The 22,787-nt window shown below is 48.1% G+C and overlaps 1 protein-coding gene across 4 annotated transcripts in view; it reads right to left on the bottom strand.

The window, feature by feature from the left end:
- Nucleotides 1–22,787, bottom strand: part of DENND1A (DENN domain containing 1A) — a 2,718,319-nt gene that overhangs the window by 1,821,055 nt on the left and 874,477 nt on the right. For all 4 annotated transcript variants that reach the window (XM_069609457.1, XM_069609459.1, XM_069609458.1 and 1 more), the window contains exon 6: nt 9,791–9,860. In XM_069609457.1, the coding sequence (XP_069465558.1) occupies nt 9,791–9,860 (70 nt within the window). The remainder of the gene's footprint in view (nt 1–9,790; nt 9,861–22,787) is intronic.

The raw sequence follows: 22,787 nt of genomic DNA, 5'->3' as shown, positions 1-22,787 counted from the left end.
CAGGCACTGCAGATTATATTTCTCTCCCTCTTGATACTTTTTATAAAGAGGGCTTCTATTCTGCCATCTTTGCTTTTCTTTAATTGCCTTTCTTTGGCTTATTTTATTTTGTATATATTTATTGGGTATTTATAATGCGCATATACACAATATGCAGTAGGCAATGCTGGTTACAATCTTCTTTTACAAATGATCTTTCCTTTTGTAAACCACATTCACTTTGTTTGAGTATTGTTCCCTTTTGGCTTTGGCAATGGTGGTTACAATATTCTTCTACATTTTGATTAAATATGGTCTCCTTTTGGCTTTGGCTGGTTACAATATCCTTGAACTCAATCTCTTTTAAGATAAGAGTTGCTCCCAAATTGCTTCAATCCATTAGTTCGGTATTCAAAAGTATTATTTTGAGCCAGCGGTCTGCTTTGGAGTGCCCCAGGGTTACCTGACAAAGGCCATTTCACTGGTCTTTCCGTGTGTCTCTGATGGACCCACTGCTCCTGTTTCTTCTTTCGTCGGGTTTGCCCAGGCTTCTGAGAGCTCCAGTAATGTTCCTGTTGCTTGCGCCTCATGTAGTTGGAGCTTTCTTTGCTCTGCTTGCACTACAGTGAATGCCACACACCGGAGCAGCACGCAGGACCAGAAGAGCTACTCTCTCTCTCTCTCCCTCAGGATCACCTTCTCCTCCCATGTGATCCACCTGGCTAATACCACCCACAGGGTAAGGATCAGGTAGCGGCTACCTTCCCCAGGCAACATGGTAGGAGACTTTAGGCTGGGCTTCTGTGAGGATTCCGCAGGATTCATCACAATGGCCGGCAGGCTAACACACAGCCACAAAGTCATTTTGTCTGGCCCTTCGCACTGCCCTCGCAACCTCTTTTTCAGAAATTGCAGAACAACACGGCGCAACAGAGCGCAAACAAGGGTCTGAAATAGCCAGGGTTGTTTTCTGCAGTTTATTCCTTGTCCAGCCCCCTCAGCAGATTCGAAATGGCTGTTGAATGGATACATGAGGGGTGGAAATTCTTACTGCCACCCTGACTGCAACAAAAGCAAGATGCAGGCATGGTGTGTATAGGAACATGAGGTTTCAACCAGCGGAGCAGAAGATGAAGCTGCTCCAGAAGTGGAGCAGCTTCGACCCTGAGCAAGAGCGCCAAGTTGGTTGTTGGAGTTTAATGGAGGTGGCGTTCATGATATTGGCTTTAGGGTAGGGCTCAGGGTTAACACCTGGACATGCGAGGATGCAGAGACTTCCCAAAGCATAGGAGGCCAGACCTTAAATTAGACAGCAATACTGAAGCATTTGAGCTGCACTTTGGTTATGACGGTAGCTCATGTGAGGCTTCCTATGAGGTCAGTGGTGACTTTCTCTGCAATACCTTTGATCTCAAAAGTCACATGACAATGCTTCCTGTGAAGGCTTTGAATTTAGTTCCAGGAATGCTAGTAAAAGCTTGCGAGCTGGCTCCACTCACTCAGTTTGGACAATACTCCCTCAGATTGTGTTTAAGCAACTTCCCAACAGGTAGAAAAGTGTGTGTGTGTGGAATGCATTATATTACCGTATCTGAGCCAATGGCTGCTGAGGGTGGAGGTGGCGGTTCAACATGGAAGCATATGGCAGGGCAGCACTTTGCTCAGAATACACATCCTCCCTAGGGATGAGTGTATACTACACCAGCAGGCAAGACTGGGCATGTGAACATGTCGGCCAGTCGAGAGGGGTGAGGGAGGAATTTACTGATTGGTTGAAATGCGAGGCTTTTCCATCAAGCAAAATATTTTTGCTTATTGGCTAAAATGGTCACGTGTGGCACCGGCAACATTGTTGGCTTCTCAGATTGGATGTATTTTCACCCAATTAGGGGCTATAGTGTACATAAAAACGGAATTCTGCACCCTGGGTGGAATGGCTGGGGTTGGTGGGCACCAGGTCAGGATATTCTCCCAATCTGCGGTTTTGCTCCATGGTACAGGACTCGCCTATAGGGCAGCAACGCAATAATGAAAGGCCTGTCCCAACAGGCCACTGTTTTGGTACGAGGCCATACCTTTTGAGCTCTTGGTAGACTCGTACCTTTTATCAATATGTTTTGAAATGCAACAAAAAGTCAGCCGAGTGAGAGGTGTGAAGGGGCGTGTGGGAGCTAGCGGGAGACTGGTCAGAGCAGTGCAATGGATGTGGGTGAAATGGAGGGCCGGTGTTGGAGACTGAGGCGCAGTGAGGAGGCGTAACACGGATAGGCAAGGGTGGAGAGATTAATGGACACAGGTTTAAAAAACAGAGATTTGGGAGAGGACAGTTTTGGCTTTTCTTTAAACAGACATGTTTACTATTTGCATTTATATGAAGCACATTTTAAAAACTGTGATAAAAAAAAAATGTATTGCTTAGAATCGACATGGGAAGGCATTTCTACATTTTGATTGCACGAGGAACGGCTTAATAGCTGCAAGTGACCCACTGTCTTCCAGATAGCGGGTGTGCCACGGTCTTACAGATAGCGGGTGTGCAGGCAGGAATGGCACAAGGAACTTCTTAATAGCTGGTGACCCACTGTCTTCCAGATAGCGGATGTGCAGGCAGGAATGGCACAAGGGACTGCTTAATAGCTGCAAGTGACCCACTGTCTTCCAGATAGCGGGTGTGCAGGCAGGAATGGCACAAGGAACTGTTTAATAGCTGCAAGTGACCCACTGTCTTCCAGATAGCTGGTGTGCAGGCAGGAATGGCACAAGTGACTGCTTAATAGCTGCAAGTGACCCACTGTCTTCCAGATAGCGGGTGTGCAGGCAAGAATGGCACAAGGAACTGCTTAATAGCTGCAAGTGACCCACGGTCTTCCAGATAGCGGGTATGCAGGCAGGAATGGCACAAGGAACTGCTTAATAGCTGCAAGGGACCCACTGTCTTCCAGATAGCGGGTGTGCAGGCAGGAATGACTGTTGTAAACGGATCTAGCTCTATTGGTGCCAAAGGCATGCTGGCTGAATGTTTCTGCCAGTCTTATTGTCTTCACAAATAGCCCTTCCACATGTCCACTATTGGAGAGCAGGGGCGGGGTAGGTCGTCAACTACTAAGCCCCATCTTCTTCTACTTTCCACACTCCCCATTTGTACCTGCCCCCAGTATGTTCTTTATTTCACAATTTTTCTGACTGAAATGTGATTTTCGGTATTAACCATATATGGTTAATTTTCATGTTTTCTGGGGCAGGGGGATAGACATGCATCTATTTTAAATCACTTTAAAATGGCAATGATTTGGTAACAGGGAATGCACCTCTGCATATGCTGCTGGTATATTACACCAATAGGCTTCTCTCATACATGTGGCTAGTCCACAACTAAGAGCCGAAACTAAAAAGAAGGACAAAGAGGTAACGGGGCAGAGGAGGGCATGGATCCCCTGCACCGGAGCGAGTCAGCTGTGGCAACATCCTGCCTCGCGGCAACATCATTATGGCCGCCACCATATCTCTGCTTAGAGGCTGCTTCCTTGGGCCTCCACCTGCCCTGGTTGCTCATTGGCCAACAAGCACACCAAATCAGCCAAGAGGGGACCGGCAGGCTTTAGCCGGCCCCCTTCTTCCAAAGCCCACTTCTAAGGCCCCTGTCCACTACCAGGACACTTCAAGGTGAGACGCTATCCCCTCTGCATGCCTGAATCTGACTTTTGCATCTCTGTGTAGTAGCCACCCTGCAACATGGAGTTAGGCTCCATGAATGTGCTCTCTTTTACCTCTTTTTGCACTCTGCCTGTGATGTAATTACCTCTGTACATTTCTATATGATGTAATCACCTCCTGCACTTCCTTTCTGTAATCAGAAGCACTAGTCTTGGGGACATGGATGTCCAACAAGGAAAAAGACTCAGAAGCAGATGACATGTATGGGATCTGCCAGTAGGAACAAGACACACAGAGGAACAATGCTTGTTATTATGACATAAATACATATATTTATTCCAAAACCACTGAAGGGAGATTTGCCCAGAGTACAGATAGACGCTTTTAAGTAGGCAGAGTTTGGTGAGCAGAGTAAAAATTCACGAAAGTTCACCAGAAACCTGAGAACCCTTCAGAGAGGGCACACTGGCATTTTGATAGTCTTAAAATTGGCACGTATGCCACATACGTGTGCATTGATTGTTATGGCTCCAAAGACCATGTTTTAGGTTTCGACAATGGGACCTAGTGAATCTGAAAAGTGTGGCCGTTTTCATGAATGAAGAGAACCTTGGTGTAAGGCGCTCAATAAATCAATCAAAAAGGCATATGGGAGATGTGGCATGTAGAGAAAATCAGATGGCATTATTATTACTGAACTTCAGTTTCTGATTGCTATGTCTGTGTGGTGCCCTGCCACAAGATCACATCCTACCAGTGGGCCAGGCTAGTAACTGAGTTATTGCGGCAGATACCCTGGACATACAGACACTATTCTAGGATTCTCAGCTCACGTCCTCACAGTGCTTCCAACGTTTGGGCAAAGACACATTCACACACTTAAAGCGCCCGCGACCTTAGTGCCCTTCATCTCTTGTGGTCTGGATGTAAATTTAGCACAGGCTACAACACGTGAGACGAGTTTGGGGGTGGGGGGCTCAGCCTCTCCACACAAGCTGACTTTAATAAAAGGGATTGTGGCCGTCAGGCACGGCTGCCCCAGCTAAAGCTGCAGTGTGTGCCCCCCACTTTCATCGGTGTTAGAGTTAACTCACTTTTACAGCTCAGGTGAGCATGAATTAAAGCAAGAACTTTTCAACCTTACAATTCTGCAGTAAATCACTTCCCAAAAGCATGGCCGACTGATCATTTAAACTGTTCCTCATTTGGTATGTGTGTCACCAGCAGGGCAAGTGCATTTAAATGCGGTTCATACTTGCTTTTCTATTTAGGTATTTGATATAGAGTATTGGCCTATCTCTACTACCCTTACACCTTAGAAAGAACGTTCATGCTGACAGAGGGGTTGTACATAGAACAGTGGCGTGAACGTCTAATTCTGGGGGAGTGGGTGTGTGCGTGGGGGGAATACGAGGACAGTGGTGGGATGGTAGTGGGGATGCAGGGAGGTGAATGTGTGTGTGGGGGTGTGTGTGTGTGGAGGTGTGTGTGTGGAGGTAGGTGTTGGGTCATGTATGGATGTGTGGGTGGGGTGTGCGTGTGGAAGGGATGGGGGTGGGTGGTGATAAGTGTGAAAGCAAAGGTTTGTGAGAGGGGCGTGTACCAGCATGTGTGGTGAGGAGGGGTGTTTCAGTGTGTGGAGGGGTGCATGCTTAGATGGGTGCGGGAGGGTGAGTGATGTGTGGGCTAGGATTGTGTTGGGGTAGAGGTGAGTGTGTGGGTGTAAGAGTCTGTGTGCGCGGTGTAACAAATCGAGAGTATTTGCCCCTTCTCCCCAGGGGAGAGGCACCCCCTTTGAGGCTAGGAAGGTGAGCCTGCTCTGCAAAACCCTCCTTAGGGTTCTGGGAATGTGGGACCTCAGTGGGAGTGACTAATTCCCAAGGACTCGCATTCCCACAAGGAACTCCCTATGCAAGCAACACTATCCACCTGTATGGGATTGCCTTCAATCACAAGTAATGTGCCTTACTTTTGTTTGAAATCAGGTTGTGATTAATCAAATTTTGACACCTGAAGAAAAACGGAATGCCCCTTTCAATGTGAACTTGTATGTAACAGGGACCAACCGATCAAGGCGAAAGAGAGAGAGCCATACTCATCAGGGGAAGTCCTCTGCGGTAGTGATGTCATGGGGGGCGGAGCAGTGTGGAGCCTTGCAGCCTGCTGCAGCCAGCGAAGAAAGGACGTCAGAGGAAGACACCAGAGATCCAGTGCAACAGACAGCAGGGAAACCGCTGTGAGGGCGGAATACTGGAGACCATCCTACATGGTGGCGTGACCACGGAAAATCCATCCTGGGCCTGGGGCCCCATCAACAAACCCGAAACCGGAGAGGATGGGAAGAACAAAACCTTCTGTCGGCAGCCATATGCCAAGCACACAGACACCGTGAGACATAGAGAGCATGTGTGCAGTGGAGTTGAGAAAGAGGAGACAGAGTCAAGGAAAGTGACCTGTGCTGACGCTACACCTTGAAAATTGACCCACCAGAAGCAAAGGTACTGATGTGGAGCATACAAGGGGGAGACAACCAGGACCGCATGTATTAATTGAAATTAACTTCCAAGAGGACTGTAGATTATGGAGAAAGCCCGAATGTGTAGATGGGGAAAGAGTGAGAAAGTTACCAAGTATAATTGGGGAGGAACAGTGGAAGATTTTGAAAACCGCTCTCAGATAAGTTCAAGTATTAATCTCAAAGAAAAATAAAGGGTGTAGTAGAGAAGCCCCAGGACTGGTGGTGTCATACCATCATTAAGGGTATACCAAACCCCAACCGAAAGAGCATTGGATATAAAGAGTCTGAAGGACTAACATACAGAGGAATGAACGTAAAAGACTGCATCCATAAAGACAGAAAGAAGTACAATCATAGGTCTCTCCCGCTCTGGGATAGCTAAATATAGAGCATGAATTACAGAAGCTCATGAAAGAGACACTGCAATTCAGGATCAATCATTTCCACCAACTTGTTTCTTGTTTCCAGTTAGTGGCAAAATCAGACTTGTTGCAAGTGGAAAAACCCTGAAATATACTCCAAGACGTACAGCTAAAGGGATGGTGCCAGGCGATCTAGATTTTGGCAATCTTTAGTTACTAGTTTTAGAGGCAGGGTCAGATAGAAGTAGGTTTTGTACTGAGGATATAGCAAGAGGGCAAGTTAGGCATGTAGCTTATTATTTAAACAGAGTTAAAAACGCCCAAAATGAGTCCAACTCCTCCTTCTGCTCCCCCACAGTGGGCGAAGGTATGCGTTTGTATGGGGGTTTGGGCATATGACAGTGGGTGTATGGGGTGGCAGAGTTATGAGGGTGTGGGGACAGTGTAAGTCAGACTAGGGGTGAATGGTGTGGGGGTTAGCGTGGGGGTTAGGTGGTGTGCAGAGGGTGTGTGGCGTTTGTGTGGGGTGAGAGGTGTTGTGGGGGTGAGAGGTGTGCCTGCGGACTGAGAGGTGTGCCCAGTGACTGAGAGGTGTGCATGGGGTTGAGTGTTGTGAATTGGGGGAAAGGGTGTGTGGGGAGTAAGTATGCATGTGGGGGTGAGAGGTGTACATTTGGGGGAGGTGTGGGAAGGATGGATGGTGTGGCAGGCATGAGACTGTGATGGTGCAGGGTGTGTATGTGTATAGTGGTGTGCATGTGAGGGCTGAAGAGGTGGGTGTTTGTGTGGTGCATGATGCATGGGGGATGTGTAGGGGTAGTGTCCTGTGAGAAGAGATCATATAAAGCAAGTTGTCACGAAGGATGATGACAAGCAAATCAGAGTAGTATACAGCATGTGGTGAAGTTTGTATATGCATATTTAGATTACACTCATTTATAATTTGAGGTGAGGGGGATGGTGACTGTCCTCCAACGTCAATTATTTGTTGAATGCCAGAGCCTGTATTCGTGAACCCAATTCTTTTGTGATCCAAGATCAGTGAAATAAGCGCCACATTGAGAGATCTGGCACACACATTCAACCTCTGATAGGAACAGCTCAGCCTTTCATCATTCCACAGTGGATGCCTGATATTGTTTAACCTATACATCCTATCTCTATGAAGCCTTTTAGAAGAATCTGGAGTTTTTTGGATCAACTAAGCAGACAAATCTTAATTGATCTTGAGATCTCGGGGTGGGGGGATTATGCAGCCAACAGCTCACTCCTCCAAAACATCTACAATCAAGTGGATACCTGGATGGCAGAAAACTGGATGTGCCGCAACAAGGGCAACACTGAGCTCCTTGTCTTTGGCTCTGCAGCGTTTCGGGACAGAAAACATGCTTTTAGTGCTTCGCTCAGGCCTACAACTATGGGCCCCGGGGCATTACCTGAGTCGGTAATGCCCCTGCCGCTTGGGTCATATTGCTTAATTATAGTGATATTGTAACCATATTTTTCTTGGTGTTCTTAGGAACAATGCTATGTGATGTAGCTTCCTAGTTTGTGAAGGGGTGAAAGGTTGTGTTCCATCATTTCCCGTGATATCACTTCGGGGTGGTGTCATCAGAGATCGAGTGGTGTCACTTCCGCTACCTCTAGCCTTTTGGTGAAATGATGTCCCTGCCAAGACTGTAGCATTTCAGTAAAGAAGAAAATTAAAACACTTTGCGTGCAAACCCACTGTACTTTGAACGCAGAATCCCATGTGAACTTGGTTGTCAAAAACTGCTTGTACCACCTAAAATTACTTAGGAACATTCACCCATATCGTAAGGAGGATAACTCAGCTACCATTGCTCGGGCAACTATTCTATCAAGAATAGATTTTTATTGTGCGCTCTTAGTAGGAACCAACAAAAAAAAGTATCCAGCGTCTCCAAACTGTTCAGAATGACGCGGTCCAGATCGTAAAAATAGTCCCAAGAAAGTGCCACATCTCGACTCATCGGCAGGGCCTACACTGGCTCTCTGTCACGGCCAGGTGTCAATTTAAAGTGCAACCTTACTTCATAAGTGCTTCTATGGGAAATCCCCAAGCAACCTAAAGTCAATTACTTCATGGTATGAATCCCTACCATCTTTAAGATCGGAAAACACCACACTTGTCGCTCGCCCCTCATTTAAGTAATCAAAAGGACAGAGCTGGGCAGATCATTTGAAAACTGCTCTACCAGAATCTGGAAAGGCCTCACTGTATCCTTACGATCAGACGCAAACATTAGAACATTTAAGAAAACATTGAAAACTCTCCTCTTTGAGGAGATCTGACCTGATCCTCTCCTCCATCCCTGCGTAATGTCCTGTACAACTTGTTGTCTTGCATGTATATGTGCGCCCTCATGCCTCCGGGCTCCGGCGCATTATAAATATCTTTTTTTAAATAAAAAAAAAGTGTATGCTTTGAGTGCCGTTGAGTAATAACACCTGTAATTGCTTTTTATCCAGGTTGAAGTGCTGCATAAAATATAATGTGCCGATTATCTTTTGAACTTTTATTCTTATTTTAGTTATTGTACTTGGTATGTTATTTTCATGCATTTGAAAGTGAAACCAGGAATTGCTATAAGCACAGTGCAAGAAATGGTCCGGCACACAACAGAGCGGTGCGTTAAAACTCGTCTTGCTACCCTGTCCCCGGACAAAACACTCGCACCAGTGCTTCAACAGCAGGCAGCTTTCAGAAGACTCTACAGCACTGCTGGGTCTTCTGAAAGCTGATCTGCTCCAGCCTCATGTTTCAACAGACAGACACTTTGAGCCTCAGCATAGGCAACTGAATACAGAAACACACACAGCCTCACATACCTCTTGTAGCTGTCCAGACTGGTATATATGTCCTGCAATGTAGAGGCATTTTTTTCTTATGGCGAGTAGTGTGACCAATTAAAGCTGCAGAGCTCAACTTCCATTATTCGCTCAAAAGGGTTTCTTACTTAATCACAATAATGCATGTTTCCAATTTTAAATTCCGGACATACTTATGTTCTCATAATGTTCTTTGCTTTTATGCAAAATCGTCTGGATTGGGTTCTATGAGGATGGTCTGTATTGGTGACCTTGTCTGGGACTACGCCCCTATGCCCCATCCAAGCCACACCTCTGCCCCTCCTCTGCGAGGATGAGAGGGTTCCCCGAGTACATTTTTCCAATTTCAAGCACTGGATAAGCATAATCAGTCAGACAGCCCACGTTTTGAAACATTCTGTAAACGACTGATCAGTGACCATACCTGTGCTTTGGCAGTGTAATCCGCCAAGATGTTGAGCAGCTTGTAAAAAACTTCAAACCACGGGAGATAGCTGCAGAGAGAAAGGAAATGGCATTAAACAACACTCTAAATAAAGTACTTTTATTAGCAAATATCCACAAAATCATTCTTCGTTACACTGTCATCATGTGCCATTAAGTTACCGTAGTGTGACAACCTGTTATGGGAAGACAACAGACAAGGTATTGATTCAACCACTGCGCATATACCATTGAACAATCGTCTCCTTAATATACAGTTTTATCAATCAGTATCAGTATTTGTTCACATTTTTTGCAAATGAGAGTGTTCAACAGATTCTTCAAGTTCAAATTTAATTTCAATTAGTGATTAATATGCTCCTGCCAACACATGTTTCGACCTTACAGAACAAGTGTCTTCTTTTGGGCCAATGTATCACCTTTCTTCTGTTTAAATATTCTAACAAAATAACTGAATGATGTCCAGCAGCTTACATATAACCTTGCTGGCTGGACTAAGTGATCTAATCCCCTTTGTTTATTTAAAAAAAATGTTTCTCCTTGGATTGGAGTTGCACTTCTAAACCTTTATAATGCTTCCAATAGCGTGTTGATGCTGCCTGCAGTCGTCTCCGTGTTATGGGAAGGGTTAAAGTATAAGTGTTTTAAATAATAGCAGCTCTCTCCCAAAGGTTTTCTTTATAACATGGACCAGAGTTTTAATCACAAAATATCCCGCCTGGGAAATGCAAGGCCCGGATAAGCATGGTTTACAAATGCAACCTTTGCTTGTAATACTGTTCCAGGTAAGATCAAGAATTATGAAGCCAGATCAAGACCCAAAAGACCCAAAAACATATCTTAGGCCTATTACAGACATGCCTTTTTTGTTAAAAATAATAGATACAATGGCTACGGTACAGCTGCAAGGACACTTGGAAGAAACAATCATTTCCAAGACAACCATACATCCAAGACAATTGGGCTTTAGATCTCACCATGTTACTAAGACTGCACTGGTTGACTTGTAAACTCAGATGTTGAATGTCATTGATAAAAGGAAATCGGGGCTGCTGATGTTATTAGATCTATCAGCTGTCTTTGACCTTGCTAACTACATTACATTACACACATTACTTCCTTGGCCGGTACAGCTTGTTGCTCTGTAAATGTCTTAGAATGGATGAATTCATTCCTCAAACATAGGAGATCAAGAGTTTGTTGGTGAAAGGCCTACTGGGAGCCAGCTCTGATTATTTGCGGTGTGCCTCAGGGCGCTTGCCTTTCCCCAGCACTCTCTGATGTGTACACCCGCTCCTGTGATCTATTGGAGAACTTGAGATGAACAATGTACTAATTATGCTGAGGACACTCAGCTCATTATTGAACTGAGTGGAAACTGTGTTGAAGATGATAAGAACATTTCTTATATCTTTGAAAAAGTTAAAAACTGGATGTCAACGAACTGGCTATGCCTTAATGGCGTGGAAATTGAGCTCTTAATTTTTCGTTCAACCCAGGTGAGAGCCAAACTAGGTATGGAATATTCCAGATTTACTATAATCATTGCATTGACGTTGTACTGAAGGTGAAAACTTTGAGAGTATTCTTCGAAGCCTCCATGGGGCGGATGTACATGTAAATGGTGTAGTGAAAAAATGTCAATATCATCTAAGGCTGTTACGGTTGGTTAAGCCATATGTTTCTACTAAGAACTATATTACTTTGTTAAGAGCAACTATAATGCCAAGACTTGACTACTGCAATGCCTTGCTGATTTGTGCAAGTAAGCGATGCATACAAAAACTGCAGATTCTGCAGAACAATGCTTTTCGCATCGTTAAAGGAGTATCCAAAAATTAACACATTTCTACATATAGAAAGGACCTACACTGGTTGCCAGTCTCAGCCAGAATACCTTTGAAGGTCAATGTTCTAACATTCAAATCTCTTCACGGTCTGGCACTGTCCTACTTAAGGGAGAGCTTCACAGAGCATTACTCAACACAAACTACCCATTCTGATGGTACCATGCACTCAATGTGTCCTCGCAGCACAGCAAGTGTGCCAGAGACAAAGGTAGATCTTTTCCCGTTCTTGCCACACAGGCCAGGAACAAGCTGCCAGTGCACCTGCGCATGGAAAAAAAATATTTGGACCTTTCGTAAGCATCTGAAAACTGTATTATTTAGTTGAGTCTGCTGTGCTAACTCTTTACGATCTATTATGGAGTCTTCCTGTCTTTTACGTGCCCTGATGCTTGCGGGCTTTGGCGTGAAATAAATAAACCCATTGCTGAAAGACGTTCATCAACCACAAACTGATTTTGCCCTGTTTTGACAGTGGTATTGTTATATATAAAAGATTGCAGGCTTTGGGAACTCACAATGTTTTTAGGCAATGCACAGTAAGGAACAATTTACTTACCTGTAACTGTTGTTCTCCAGCATGGGTCTGGCATGGATTCACATGCTCATGAATATTCCCCGTCATCAGGCCGGGAATCCTCGGTAAAGAAAAAATCAGTATCATTTTAGTTTCTGATCTGTCTTTCTCAGTAGTAACCAATCACTGGACTCTGGGTCATACTGCCCCCAGCCAATGACTGCCCTCTCCCTAGGCCCCGCCTCTGGCAGCCATCTTCAGATTTGGTAGCACGCAAAGTGGCAGTATGACCAAGTGAAGAGCCGTAGAGAGGTAGGAGGGAGGGTTCGCATGTGAATCCATGCCAGACCCATGCTGGAGAACAACAGTTACAGGTAAGTAACTTGTTCCTTCTCCAGCATGGGGTCTGGCATGGATTCACATGCTCATGAATATAAGAATGCATAGCAGTACATACATGCACAACCAACGGGAGGTGGAAAAAAGGCTCAACATTAAGCATTACATCAAAACTCAACATTAAGCAGTTCTTACCTCCTCACCAGGCTCACCTTAGGCGAACAGGTTGCGCAGCACCGCTTGGCCGACCCTGGACTCCTCCCTGGAATCCTGGTCGATGCAGTAGAATCTCGTGAAGGTGTGCGTCGACCTCCACGTAGCAGCCCTGCAGATGTCCAGCAGGGGCACACCAGACAAGAACGCCGTGGTAGCAGCGATAGCTCTGGTCGAATGGGCTCTCGGACGGCCAGACAACGGTCAGTTAGCCAACCGATGACAGTGCGTGATGCAGCCGGAGAGCTATCTGGAAATGGAAGCCTTCGAGACAGCCTTCCCTTGGTTCACAGGTCCAAAGTTCACAAAAAGCTGTGATGTCTTCCCAAAACTCTTCGTGTGGTCCACGTAGAACTACAGCCACATCCAGGAAGTGCAAAGTCCTCTCGGCCGGTGACGAAGGGGACGGGAAGAAAACAGGTAACACCAAGGGCTCGTTGAGGTGGAAGTCCGACGGCAACTTGGGCATAAAAGAGGGGTGCGTCCTCAGCACCACCCTCGTGTCGTGTCGTGAAAAGTCAAGTATGGAGGCTTGCAGGATAGGGCCTGGATCTCTCCCACTCACCGTTCAGAGGTGATGGCCACAAGAAACGCAGTCTTCCACGACAGGAATTTCAGTGGTGCTGAATGCAGGGGCTCGAATGGTGCCCCCATGAGCCTGGTCAGCACCACGTTGAGTTCCCACGCCGGGGCAGGGGCCTTCACCGGCAGGAACGATCGGAACAGTCCCTTCATAAATTCCTTCACCAGGCGATGGGACCACAAGGACGCCCGTCCTGTGGTTCTGGTGTATCAGGAGATCGCAGCCAGATGTATCTTGATGGAGGATTGACCCAGTTCAGCCTTGGCCAGCGACAGTAGGTACGGCAGCACTTGAGGGGCTGTAATCCGTAGAGGGTTAATCCTCTGTGCACGGCGCCAGACAGAGAACCTCTTTCACTTATGTCCGTAGCACTTGAGAGTTGAGGACGCCTTGGCTTTTGCAAGGACCTCTCTGCAGTCAGCCGGGATATTGTACCCTCCAAACTCTAGTGCTGCAGGAGCCAGGCCTGCAAGTTCAATGACTCTGGGTCGTGATGAAGTATGGGACCTCCTTCTCTGGAGAGAAGATCCGCGTCCGTCGGCAGCTTGACTGGTGGGGACGCTGACAAGTCCAGAAGGTCCGGGAACCAGATCTGCCTCTGCCACGCCGGTGCGACTAGGATCATCCTACACCGGGACCTCTTGAGCTGGTTGACTAGTCGGAGCAGCAACAGCAAAGGAGGGAACGCATATAGGAACAGGCCGTCCCAGGGTAACGAGAAAGCATCGCCCATGCTCCTCGGCTGGGGAACCCTGCTGGCGAACCTCTGGCACTTGGAGTTTGTCGCCGTCGCGAACAGGTCGATCTGCGGTTTTCCCCCATCGTCGGAAGAGTCGATCCACTTGATCCTGACGTAGCTCCCACTCGTGGCACGAGTGCAGCTCTCTGCTGAGTGAGTCGGCAATGGTGTTCTTTATCCCTGTCAGATGAAAGGGCACCAGAAACATCCCTTGGGCGACGGCCCAATGCCACAGATCCTGGGCTTCCTTTGAGAGGGTTGGGGATCTGGTTCCTCCCTGCTTCCGGATGTAGAACATTGTGGTGTTGTTGTCGGTGAAGATTCTCACCACCTTGCCCTTGAGGGACGGGAGAAAGGACCTGAGGGCCCAGAACACTACACAGAGCTCCATGATGTTGATGTGGAGCGTCTTCTCCTCCGGGAGCCAAAGGCCTCTCGCGTGAAGTTCTCCAGTGTGTGCTCCCCACCCTTCCAGGGAGGCATCCGTCGTCACCGTTATCTGGTGGGATGGGGTCTGAACGTCTGTGCCTGCCGTCAGATGAGTGCGGGTGCCCCACCACCAAATCGCTCGTCGGAAGGTCTCGTCGAGCGGGATCCTGTCCTCGAAGCTGCCCATCGCTTCCAGCGGGAGTCGAGGAACTCTTGCAGAGGGCGCATCCGAAGCCTGCACAGGCGCACAAGATATATGCAGGAGGACATCATCCCGAGGAGGGCCTTGATGGACCTCACCCTGGCCACGTCCGTGGCCAGCAGACACTGCACCTTGCCCAGGATTGCCCAGGATGGCCTTCATCCTTTACCTCCGACTTTACCTCCGGATGAGCCAGTCGTCCAGGTAGGGGTAGACGTGGATCCCCTGCAGGCGCAGCCGCGCCCCCACCAGTGCGAGGCACTTGGTGAACACCCTGGGTGCCGACTTCAATCCGAACGGGAGGGCCTTGAACTGGTAGTGCCGTCCTTGGACCACGAACCTGAGGAACTTTCGCTGTCCAGAATGGGGATGTGGAAGTACGCATCTTCCAAATCCAACGACGACAGGAAATCGCCCTCCTCCAGCTGTCCCAGCACGTGCTGGAGGGTGACCATCCGGAACTTCTGTGCCTTGATGTACTTGTTGAGTCGTCGCAGGTCCAGGATGGGGCGCCATCCTCCTGTCTTCTTTTTCACTAGGAAGTACCTTGAGTATACTCCGGAGCCCCGGAGCCTCTTCGGGACGAGCTCGATGGCACCTTTTTTGAGCAACGCCCTTACCTCCAATAGCAGTGGAGGGACGTGATTTTCCTTCCTGACCACGGGTGGAATACGGGGGCACATTTTTAGAAATTTGAGGGCATGCCCCTGGGCCAGGACGTCCAGCACCCAACGGTCGGGGGAGATGGACTCCCACACGCTGACGAACTTCGCCAGCCGGCCTCCCACCGGGGTGCTTCGGTGGGGGCCCGACAATCATGTCAATCTTGCTTGGAGGACGCCTTGCCGCCTTGGCCTCCCTGGCGACGACGGCGGGGCCCACCTGACTTGCCTCGTCCTCTATAGGCTTCGTGTGACGAGGAGCGGCCGCTTGGCGGTACGTAGAGGAGCCACTGCCGAATCCCTTGGAGGCATCCTGTAAAGGACGCCCTTTGTTGCCAGAGAACGCCTAGGGCCCTTGCTGTCTCCGTGTCCGCCTTGATGGCTTGGAGGGACTCATCCAACATTTTCCCAAACAGGTTGTTCCCGTCCCCGTCGAACGACATGTCCAACACCTTGGCTTGTAAATCCTGGCGGAAATCCGTCGCCTTCAGCCAACCTCGTTGTCTAAGGCAAACGCTGTTGCCTAGCTGGCGAAACCAGTGTCGGCAATGTCTGTTGCCACCGTAATGGCGTGGTCCGACGCCACTTCGCCTTCTTGCAAGATCTCCAGGGCCTCGACCCTCTTGTCATCCAGTAGGAAGTCCAACAGGGAGGCGATCTTGTACCATAACTCCCTGTCATAGCGGGCCACGATCGCGAGGGTGTTGGCCGCCTTAATCGTTGTTGCCGCCGACGAGATAACTCGTCGTCCCATTGCGTCCAGTTTCTTCCCTTCGCCGTCAGGCGGGGAAGTTGAGGCTAATGCCCCCCCGCTTTCTTCTTGGCCGCGCTGAGACGACCGAGTCAGGGGTCGGTTGTGCCCTCAGGCACAAATGGGCTGCGTCGGGGACCCGGTACTACTTCTCGTACCAATCCCTCTTGGCAGGCGTCGTAGACGGGTTCTTGAGAAGGGTGAGACCCTCGTCCCAGATGTCATCCAGCAGAGGCACGGCGAGGACTGCCTTCCTCTTGACCTCGCGCCGTTGGTAAAGGAATCCTTCCTTCTTCTCGGGGCAGAGCTGAAAAAGCTCGGATGCCCTGGCGATCATTGCATGGAAAGATCCGATCTCGTCGGACGGGGAGGCCCGGGCTGGCGATTGGAGCTCCGTCCCGTCGTCACCGCCGTCGTCGTTGGTACCCGTCGTGTCCGTGTCCGTTCCCATGTCATCCCCAGGGATGGGGGACGTGGGTAAGGGCCGAGCAGGCAGCGAGGGCTGAAAAGGCGGGGCTGTATGGATCTGTCTTCTCTTGTTCGGGGGGCTTCCCACCGGGCCTGGCTCTGGTTCCTCCGTCGAGCCTGGTTCCGGGTCCTCCGTCGGTGGTAAGGGCAATCTCGTCCTTATCTCCGAACATAAGGATTGTATTGCCAACAAATGGCCGCCGAGTTATCTTGCGGCTCCGGAAGCAACAGGTGACTAGGACCCTCGCCGGTGCCGCCGTCGCTCTCGTCGTCACCCTCGTCGGGATCCCTCCCTTGGGGACAGGCCTCTTCGACGCCCTCGTCGAGGCCCTCTAAGACTTCTACCAGCTCCTCCTCGGATGCTGTGTCTGTGTCCACAATGGCCACCGCCCCCCCCCCTCTTTTTCCGCCGGGGTCTTCACAGGGGTCTTCTTGATGGGTCTGAAAGAGGCTTCCTTCCGCGGAGGCAGGGAGACTCTGGGCCCCGAGGTCGCCTCCACTGGTGTAGCCTCCACAGGCTGTGCCAGGGCCGCTGCGAATCCCTCGATAGAGGCCTTGGCCGGGTGAATCAAGGCCTTCACCGCCTTAGGCGTGCTTGAGGCCTTCACTTTGGGGGGAGGGTCACCGCCTCGCTCCCCCTCGGCCGAATCCTTCGAGATCGACCGGGGCCTCTCCAGAAGCTTACCCGGGTTCTCGGATTTCCTCTTCCTCGAACCAGAGCGTTGGCTCGTGGTTGATGGAGCCGGGGAAGGCGTGCCCTGCCTAGCAGCCAAAGAGCCCGACCGTTCAGCGCTCCCGGTGCCCGCGGACTCGCAGTGCTTTGCCTTCTGTTGGGCCCCCGTCGCCGGGGCGCCCTCACAGGACTTAGAAGACCACTCGGACTTCTTCTTCTTCTCACCTGACGGACTCCTTCCTTCCAGCCAGTTGGAGAGACGAAGGTGTTGGTCCCTGATGGTCCGTTCCGACATGTTCCTGCAAAACGCACAGTCCTTCTCCACGTGCGTTTTGTCCTCATGAAGGCAGTAGAGACATTTCGAATGCTCATCCTCCTTGAACACATTCTGTAGCTGGCATCCAGGGCAAACCCTGAACAGCTTTCCTGGCGTCGAGCTTCCTTTCTCCTGGGCCATGTTCGGGTAGGCCGCAGAAACCTCTGGAATCCCCCAAGAAGCGTAACTCGACGAAATCTTCACCCTTGAGGGGTGCAGAGAAAAATCTGACATGGATACCCGTTAATCGGATGTAGAGACGGTGGAGCTTGAGGCTCTATTTGACCGTAAAATTAGAAATTCTCTTTGAAAAAGTGTGAAAACGCAGCAAAAGGTCGAGAGCTAAACACGAGGACTCCCAACACTTGAGCGTGCGATAAAAATCTGAAGATGGCTGCCAGAGGCGGGGCTTAGGGAGAGGGCATTCATTGGCTGGGGGCAGTATGACCCAGAGACCAGTGATTGGTTACTACTGAGAAAGACAGATCAGAAACGAAACTGATACTGATTTTTTACCGAGGATTCCCGGCCTGACGACAGGGAATATTCATGAGCATGTGAATCCATGCCAGACCCCATGCTGGAGAAGATTAAATTATTTGCCATGGACCACACACTTAAGCAGCGTGCTCCAAGCCCCTTGTTTTATGGCTGGTCTCTTGGTGACTGTTGTGATACATCGCACAACCCCAACTAACCACATTTAAGCAGCACAGAAATGGGGGAAAAATGACCAGTTGCAAGAAAAACATATGCCCAGGTATGTTCTGCACCAATAGCGAAAATCAAAATCTGGCACAGTAAGTGAGCATATATCTTAAAGTGAAATATACAAATGTAGTTCATTTGACCTTCCCCCTTAGAAGAAAGTATGCAAAACAAAATAGCGCTGGACTTTTTAAAAAAAAAAGTAATGAACACCAGAAAAGAGCGAGGAAATGCTCCAACAAATTTGCTGGCAAACTATAAAAGGTCCTCACCTTTTAAACCCAGAAATCTGTCACAAAATATTCCCTGGTAAACAAAATCCCAAAATGAAACAAGTGCTTCTGGTCTTGTGGGTAAGCGTCTGCACTGGGAACACAACAACCTGAGTAAAATCGTTGTAGCCAAATACTTCAGCAGGCTTGCCAACCTCAAAAAACACCATGTGTTGCGTTCGCTCTCCGAAGAAAATGTGCACACTTCACCCATGTGTCCTTTACTTGTGCCCTGAAAAGCCACAATCAGGGGGAAATAACTGCACCAGTGTCCAGGATTGGAAACTCATGAATTACTTGTCCTCTCATCGTTTCCCCTCCTCACCCCCATGGCTGGCTTTCAATAATACTCAGCTTTATAAAGATAACTTGAAAATTGCACATACCATAGTGTCACTCAAATATATAAATCCTTATAGAACTAGGTTAGGGAAAAAGTGTACAATTGTGGCATTATTCCCTTCATCTTGACTGGAAGACCACAAATACAAGAATGGAATTCAGCAAAAGGCAAACAAATTGTCTCCAAGTTCAAAACTTTCAGGAACTGACAGTAGCATGGTTACTACTCCAGGCCAGGTTACTACATGGATGGGAAACCCACTGAAGGTGTAAACAGATCTATTTTCTTAATTTTGTATACGAGATTGCAGGCTTTGAGAACTTGCAATGTTTTTAGTCAATGCGCAGTGAGATTACATTATTTACTGAGGATCACACACTTTGGTTAAGCAGCGTGCTACAAGCCCCTTATTTTATGGCTGATCTCTTGGTGACTGTTAGGATGCATCGCATGACCCCTAACTAACCACATTTAAGCAGCACAGAAAAGGGTAAAAAATGATCAGCTGCAATAATAACATATGCCCAGGTTGTTACGCTCACCTGGACCCCAGAGGGGTGTCGATCAGACCCGGACAGCTGCGGTCTCCGTCAACGTGATGTGTAGGGCAGAGATGACTGTCTGGACTGGCCCGCCTAGTCTTGTCTGCTGGACTCGAAGAAGTATTTTCCTGCAAGTGGAGACAGGGATTAGCCACCTGTGGGTTTTAGTGATGGCCTCCCAACTGTTCTCGCTCTCCCCCACTAATCACCTCCGATATCCCCTTAGTAACCTCACCTTATGTTTGTAAAAGATGAGCTCTCCATCCTGCGTGTCTTACAGGGGCGCGTAGATACCAGTTACTTCACTGGTTTGAAGACGTTGGGAGAGTTCTGGTAAGCATTGACTCTGAAGTCCCAGGCGGGATTGGTAAGTATCAAGTTCAAAGAGTTCAATGTGCCCGATGTTCACTCTTGTCCCCTTCCTTCCTTAAGTTGCAACTGAGTTTGTGAGAAGAAGGTCTCGTAGCTGCTGCTGGCGTTCAGGTAAGAGTCTGTGTTACCCAACGCTGTCTGGTAACTGATTGCATGCGTTAACGTGTTGTTTTTCTCCCTCTTTACAGATGCGGCATATGAAGATATGGAGAATACCGCCGTTGGTAAATCAGGTAAGTCTATGGTGGTAAGAGGTATTTGTTGATTCCCTTGGCTCACCTTGTTATTCTTGTGCCCCTAGGTGCCGGAGTACAGTGCAGAAATGATGGAGACAGTGCCGGATCGAAAGATGCTGTGAGAACTGGTGAGTATGGCGCCGCGCTGGAGCTGGCGAAGCGACGCGTGCAGGACGGATGTACTTTTCAGGTCGGGAGATGAAATGGATCTGGAATCAGGTGAGGAATTTGAAATAAGTTCGTTTTCTAACCTTGTCCTTTTCTTCCTCTTTATTCTAGGAGCTCCGGATTCGAGGCGCCTGGCAGAAGACTGGATGCTGGCTGCAGGCACGCGGCCGTGGCAGAAGACTGGATGCTGGCTGCAGGCACAGTGAGAGTCACGCTGCTGGATGCAGAATAACACGAAGCATGTGCTGCTGTTCAGGCGTGGTTTAAATAGCCTCCAAAGTAGTTCCAGGAAAGAAGTTCCCCAGGACCACACCCGAGTAAAAAATAGTCCCTGTAGTAAAATAGTCCCATCCAGGCCTCACGTTGTCTTGGATTTATTTGCAGCATGGTCTGCATGAGGTAAGTAATGTCTATGAGCCTGGCGCCTATGGCGCCAGGACCGATTTTTATTATGAGCCTGGTGCCTACGGTGCCAGGACTGGACCCAGACAGCCCCAAGCTGGGGCTGCTGGGGTTTTTGTAAATGTCTGGATGCCTGCTCCCGGGGCTGATGGGCTTGTTCCGGATGCCCGGGGGTAGGCATCATGACACAGGTATTTTTTCCCCCATAGCGAAAATCAAAAGCTGGCACCCATGAATATGTATCATGTAAGTGAGTGTAAGTAGGTGTAAGTGTAAGTAAGTGATCACAGTAAGTGATCATACATTTTAAAGTGAAATATACAAATGTAGTTCAATTGACCTTCTCCTTAGAAGAAAGTGATCAAGACAGAAAGGCACTGGATTTTTAAAAATAGTAATGACCACCAGATAAATATCATGAGAGTGGAAGTCTTCCAATAAATATGCTGGCAAAGTTTAAAAGGTGCTCGCCTTTTAAACCCAGCATTCTGTAATGAAATATTCCATGGAAAACAAAATCCCAATACAAAACAAGTGCTTGTGGTCTTGTGGGTAAGCATCTGTACTGTGAACATGACAACCTAATAAAACCCTGGTAGCCAAATACTTAAGCAAGCTTGCCAGCCTAAAAATAAAAAATAAAAAAACAGGGTTTGTGTTCGACCTCTAAAATAAGGTTACGTTGTCCACTCACATGTGTCCTTTACTAATGCTCTGAAAAGCAGCTACAATCAGGGGAAAATAACTGCAACAGTGTCCAGGAATGCAAACACTCCTGCCACATCGAGGGAAAATACTCAGGACTTACTTGCCCTCTCATCATTTCCCCTGCCCACCCCCATATGTGGCTTTCAACAATACTCTGTTTTTATAAAGCTAACTTGAAAAGTACACATACCATAGTGTCACTCAAATATATAAATCCTTATAGAACTGTTAGGCAAAAAGTGTACAATTGTGGCATTATTGCCCCCATCTTGACTGTGAAACTACAAATGTCAGAATGCAATTCAGCAAAAGGCAAAAAATGGTCTCCGAGTGCAAAACCTTCAAGGACTGACAATAGCATGGTTTAAAAAAAAAAATTGCATGCCCATTCGGTCCTCCATTAATGCAGTAACCAAGACTGACCCTTCTTAGCTTCAAATCGGGACTGTACCTGCTTAGCTTCAAAAGCAAGGAAAGGGCCGGCCCATTTCTCCAAGTGGTCTTGTAACTTATTTATCGGGCAACATAGCCCTCGGAGGCTGGCCCCTTCCTCGCCAAGCAGGGTCTGTCCTGGTTACTACATGGATGGGAGACCTGGATGGCAATTGTGTCACCGGCCATGGGCAGTAATTTTTCACACCTGATGTCCCTATATCTGTCAAAATGTCATAAAAAAATAACTGCGCGGTAACGGAACTACCTGTACCTGCAGCTATACTTAGTACTTTGTAGACCTGAAGATAGCAGTGAATGTCCGAAAAATGGACAAAAAATAAATAAATGCTTTCCTGCCTCACCAAGTGCCCCCTCATCTGTGCCAGCTCCCCCCACTCCCCAGATGGCCTCCTCACCTCCCCTGCCCTCTCCCTTTCCCCTCACAACACAAGCTGTTTCTGTGACGCAGTATGCTTTGAGATTTCGGCTATTTGAGGCTACAGAAAGCTTTGTGTTGCAAACCCAGTGCCTAGACCCCCTCCAACTTGCAAATTTCACTTGGTGCCCTCTAGCCACACCCCAACCATACCTTCATGGTATTTGCATGTTTTTTTAACCTGCAAATGTTTTTTGTCCTGCGTTTCATTTTCTCATATCATATGCTATAGCCGCGGTTATCTCTCGCATCGAGAGATAAACAAAATGGTGGTCGTTTAATTTCTAAAAACACCCAGTTTTGGGTAAATCTCTGAGATTTAGCTATCGATTTCTGAGAAGGGGCACTCCCTTCTCTGTCAAATATTTAAATAACTACTGTACGGAATAACCTCAAACCACGCATCGAGCGCGAGTCAACTCTTCGTGCCCAAGTTGTTTCAGACATGGTCCAAATCAGTCCAGTGGTTTGGGCTGTGCGCTTTGGCACAAAATGACTTTGTCTGTCTATGGGAAAATGAATGGGAAGTAGGCTGCACTTTTGGAAAAAATAAATTTTTTTGTCTCCTCAATAACCTTTCAATTTTTTTTACAAATCTTTACAAAACTTTGCCATC

This window comes from Ambystoma mexicanum, chromosome 8 (assembly GCF_040938575.1).
Source record: "Ambystoma mexicanum isolate Mex_15411 chromosome 8, UKY_AmexF1_1, whole genome shotgun sequence".
NCBI classification, from domain to species: domain Eukaryota; kingdom Metazoa; phylum Chordata; class Amphibia; order Caudata; family Ambystomatidae; genus Ambystoma; species Ambystoma mexicanum.
The sequence above is the reverse complement of the archived record's forward strand: the minus strand, read 5'-3'. Positions and strand labels throughout refer to the sequence as shown.